The 4,930-nt window shown below is 44.0% G+C and overlaps 1 protein-coding gene across 1 annotated transcript in view; it reads left to right on the top strand.

Annotated features, from left to right (window-relative positions):
- DVL1 (dishevelled segment polarity protein 1) overlaps nt 1-4,930 on the top strand; it is a 96,701-nt gene that overhangs the window by 52,138 nt on the left and 39,633 nt on the right. The window contains exon 3 of the mRNA XM_035902149.1: nt 1,348-1,469. Within this exon, the coding sequence (XP_035758042.1) occupies nt 1,348-1,469 (122 nt within the window). The remainder of the gene's footprint in view (nt 1-1,347; nt 1,470-4,930) is intronic.

The raw sequence follows: 4,930 nt of genomic DNA, 5'->3' as shown, positions 1-4,930 counted from the left end.
GGGGCACAGGACAGCGTCCAGGCAGGCTTTGAATATCTCCAGAGAAGGAGACTCCACAGCCCCCCTGGGCAGCCTGGGCCAGGGCTCGGGCACCCTCAAAGTCAAGAAGTTTTTCCTCATATTCAACTGAAACCTCTTCTGTTTCAGTTTGTGCCCATTGCCCCTTGTCCTGGCGCTGGGCACCACTGGGAAGAGTCTGGCTCCGTCCTCATTGCCCCTTAGTGAAACGTAATAATCTATATTGTTGAGCATTTATTTAATTAAAGACCTTATAATGATACTGTTTAAAGAGACTCAGCAAAGTGACTAGACGTCTCAGGGGATTGGTAATAGGATATAAACTTTTTCACCTCTAGGTCACTAGTTCAAGTCTAACTTCTGGTGGTAGTGGCCAGAAAGTCCTGTGCGTGGTCAGTGGGCTGTTGAAATCTATGAATCGGTTTTAGCTTCCTTTCTGATGGGGCAGGGTTTTTTTCCCTGTTCTTGCAAAAACATTCAAAATATAGGAAGGAAAGTATGGACCTAGATTAGGATGTGCAAAGTCTGAATTGGCTTTCAGGACTGCTGTACATGTCCTGTGTGAGGCTGAGCAAGTTGCTGCTTTTTGCCTTGATTTGCTCTCAGTACAGTGCTGTCAGCAGCGCTGCGTCCCTGCCTTTTTCTTGATCTTGTCTGTTGGGGGTGCAGGGCAGTCCTTGGTGGGGTTTGTCTCTATAGGATGCCCAGCTTAATGGGAGGCTAATTTTTGTACAGTCATTTAAAATCCTAACCAAGTCTTTCAGTTGGTGGAATTCTGTTTTCATTTTAGGCAAAGCCTCTCATGTTGGTCATCTCCCTTCCTGGTTTTGAATGGTAGAGGACTGGAATCTTTCTCCACCATTATGCTTTTTAATGAAAAATAGGCACTTACTCTAGCAGGTGAAGTTGAATTTACTTTTATCGTGGCAAAACCAGACTGAGCGTGCAGTCTTGCAGCGTGCGTGCGTTTTGCAAGGAATGCTGACAACTTGCACACTTAGGAAACTCGGAGAATGCTGCCATGCCGAGTCACAAGAAGAAGTACACTCCCTGCCTGGTGTGCTTGTTTGTTCTGAGGTGAGAAAAAAATTGTGGTGCTTGCAGGAACTTTGTGCATATCCTAGCTGATGATGTTTTCATGCTCAGATTGAGTGTAACCTGATTTTTTGAAAGTTTGGCAGGAATCCAGGCAACTGGACACTAAGCGCTTCCTTTCGTCTGGTTTCCCTTAGATCTCACAGGATGTTTAGCAAAGCAGTGGCTGAACACCTTATGTCAGAGTGGAGAAACCTGTACGAGTGTGTGTAATTCTCTTCTTTCTGTTGACAGCTGGTCCTGGCTGAAAGCTCCCACTCTGACACAGGCTCCCAGTGCACCGAGAGCCACACTGACCTTCCGCCACCCATTGAGAGAACAGGCGGCATTGGAGACTCCCGGCCTCCATCATTCCAGTAAGAGCAAGTTGTCTTCTTGTTGTTGGTTTTTTTATTTTAAACCAAAAAATGCTATTCCTGTCTGTTTCTTCCCTATATTTCTTCCTGCTGCTGCAAATTTATTGTTAGAAAAATAATATGCTTATTAGAACTGAGGAATTAAAAGGGGGATGGGAAGAAAAAAAAAAAGTCTGTCATTGTCAGAATGAAATATGTATCCTATATATCTCATTTTGAAACCCGCTGTGGGAGAGTTAAGTAGAGAGGGAGCCCAAAATGCTTGGGATGGATGACAACCTTTTATTACTCTGCTATGTATATTTATGTTGTATGTGGAGCCAGCAGAACACTGATAGCAAGAATGAAAATTTACCTAAGGAATAACACCTCCTCCAAGCTCACAGGGGCAAGCAGCTTGAACTGCGTATAGCCAGACCGGGAGTCATCTGATCTAATGGTAGCCTTGTTCTTTCCTGTTACGTGTGCAGAGCCCATGTATATCCTCAGAATGCCTTCATGTTCAGGGAGGCCCTCTGATTTGCACAAGGAGGATTTAAAGCAGGACCTGCTTCTAGCTGTGTTCTTAGTATATGTTCGGAGAAGGAAATGTGCTCTTGATTTGCCTGGTGTCGTGTGTTTCCATTGCTTACTGCGGTATCTATTGCCTGGAAGAGCCCCTAGTGCTGTGTGTGAGGCTCTTACAGATAAATGCCTTCTAGAGGGTACAAGAAATCTTGGGAAATACTAACCCTGCCTGACACTGTGTGTCTTGCAAGGGCTTTACTGCCCTCGCGTGTTCATGAATTGCTTTATGTTGACTGGGAGAGGCCTGTATGCGTGCAGTCACGTGGCCTGCAGATACAACTAGCTCTTTGTCTTCCTGACCTATACCTACATGTAATAGCTGCAAGATCCAACTTTATTAAAATATTAATTACATTGTAAGTTAGGCACAAGTCTTGTGTCTGTGGAACCGCTCACTGCTAATGACTGTGTGTGTTCAGATGGATGAAATTTAAGCTGTGCTTTGCTGATGCACCTGCTGTCTTCCACAGCGTTCTAAAAATCTCGTCTGTCGTCTTGCTGTCAGTCGGCGCAGTGCTGCAAGCGATGGTATCTTCATATGAAAAAGCAAATGTGGGAATCCTCAGAGGGGTGAAGTAACTTACACAGGTCATGCAGAGTCAGGAGTAGCAACACGGGGGGTCGTGATTTCTGGCTTGTGTTCTTATTCCTAGATAAACCACCTGCCCTCTTTCTCTCTCCCCCGCCCCTTTTTTCTTTATTGTTTTAAATTACAGTAGATAGTCTGGCTTGTGGGGAGATCTTCTGGACTAAAACTTGATGCCTTTTTTGGTTCTTCACAATCAAACGTCTTAACACTTTGTAGTGGTTCTCTGCTGTTGTGTTTTATTTTTTCAATCCAGAAGAGAGCCTAATGATGACCTAAGCCTATTTCCATAACACAGGGCAGAGTATCACACTCAGTTATTCTGCATGAAGCCCTTAATTCTGTTTTGCTGTTAGAATTTCATTTTAAAATACACCCACTCTAGGTTTAAAGATTCCAAGTGATAAAGAATCCACCAAACTTGGAAATTATTTGTTTCTCTTGGAGAAACTAAGTTAGTTGAGCTGCTCACATCTGTCATTGTAAAGCATGGTTTCCAGAACCTGAATCATGACTGTAGTTCCCTTCGAGTCACTTACAATTCTCCAGCAATTTTTGAAAATTGTGTTTCTTGGGATTTGGGTGTGGTGACTCTGCGATAGCGTGTTGGGTCCCATTTCTGCATACTTTCTCCTTGAATAGTATTTCCATTTAAGAGATCAGCAGTGCAACCCTGTAACGTTCACAACTGTAACTTCAGTATTGCTGTATATTCACATATTACCTCCCCTTCTGGAAGTGTGACTTACCTTCTTGGTTCCTAAATCCCTGAGATTTTTTTTTTTATGTTGTTCAAACTACCAGAGATCTGTCATCTCCCGTCTTCCTTCTTCAGTGTTGGTTGGGGCTTTATGTATATAAGAAGCCCCAGCTGAGCTAGATGAGGTATAATTGTACAAACAGAGATGTTGCTGGACAGCAAAGAATACAAGAAATAGATGCGGCAGACAGGTCAGCAGGCAGCACCATCCAAGGGAATGAGATCCTTACCGGAGGTGAAGCGGTCATCTCAACTAGCTGCCTGACAGCGTTGACATTTTGCTTCATCATTGATTAAATCCAAAAAACATTTAGTTTTTTCCCTCCCTGATGAGATTTCTGAAGTTCATCCTGTATTTCGTGCTACACTGCTTCTGTTTGGTGGTTGCCAAATCCACGTTCACCTGGACGGGTGAGGCTGCTCCTGGTTTAGTGGTGGAGGTGCACGGCTGAGTTGAGCGTAGTGACCTCTGAGCTACCTTTCTTGCGCAGCCCTTGGGTATGTGCACTGAATGTTGAATTTAATTGAATTGGCTCAGCAATGAGAGAGGAAACAAGCCAGCTGTGAGGTTCCTTTTGCACCTTTTGTTGGGGTGTAAACCGTCTTTTGTAGGCGGGTTTAGCCCAAGGAAGCGATTTTGTAGTGGACAGTAGCAGCAGTGGTCACTAGATGGTGCTGCTGAGATGTCGGAGAGCCTCCCAGGGTGACCTTAGAGAACTGTCACCCTCTTTTCAGTTGTACTGGGCTGAAACAAGAAATGCAAACGTACTTATGACAACACTTAAACTCATACTTGCATTTTGGTAGCTTCGTTAGGGCTTAAAATGTGCAGTCAAATGTTTTCTTGAGTAACAACCTCAATTTCCTCATTTGTGTGGTGGGCATGTCGGTACATTTCATTAATGTAAAGAAAGTGTGTGGGTGTGCAGAAGGCTTTTCAGCAGTCCTCTTAAATGTAACGCTATACAGATGTGCTTACACACATACCGATTCTGGGTCCAGCTTCCACAGAAGCCCATGAGACCAGTTGGTTAGATCACTGGTAGTTTAATTCCCTGTGTAAAATGTGCATGGCAGTGCATTCTGACCTCATGGAATTCTAGAGAAATACGTTTGTGACTCTGATGCTTTGGGATAAGTATAATGATGGCCATTATGCGCTCGGTGTGCGTAAGTAGGACATACCAGGCATAAATAACAAGTGCAAGGGGAAGATGTGAATTGGGACTCCTTCTAAATGGGTGGTGTTTGTGGGACAGAGAGGAAGAGGATGACTGGTAACCTTCTGAGGGAAATCTTTCACAGCAGAGCATTAGCCCACGTCAGATCATGCACTATTATATTTTCAGGAGCTTTAGATCAGTTTCCACAATTCAGTCCACTAAAATGAGCTTTGGCCTTTGCCAGCACTCCAAGAGGCTTTTCTCATTTCCTTCCATGTGAGTGCTTCTAGGTGGCTTATTAAATGTAAGAATAGCAGAGATAGATAGATAAAACAGCTTGAGTCTGAGGGGAAGACTAAACAGCTAAGCTAGTTCTGTTCAGCAG

Source organism: Egretta garzetta, unplaced genomic scaffold (genome assembly GCF_000687185.1).
Source record: "Egretta garzetta isolate BGI_Z169 unplaced genomic scaffold, ASM68718v1 scaffold29, whole genome shotgun sequence".
NCBI lineage: Eukaryota > Metazoa > Chordata > Aves > Pelecaniformes > Ardeidae > Egretta > Egretta garzetta.
Note: the sequence above shows the minus strand (reverse complement) of the source record. Positions and strands in the feature narration are given on the sequence as shown.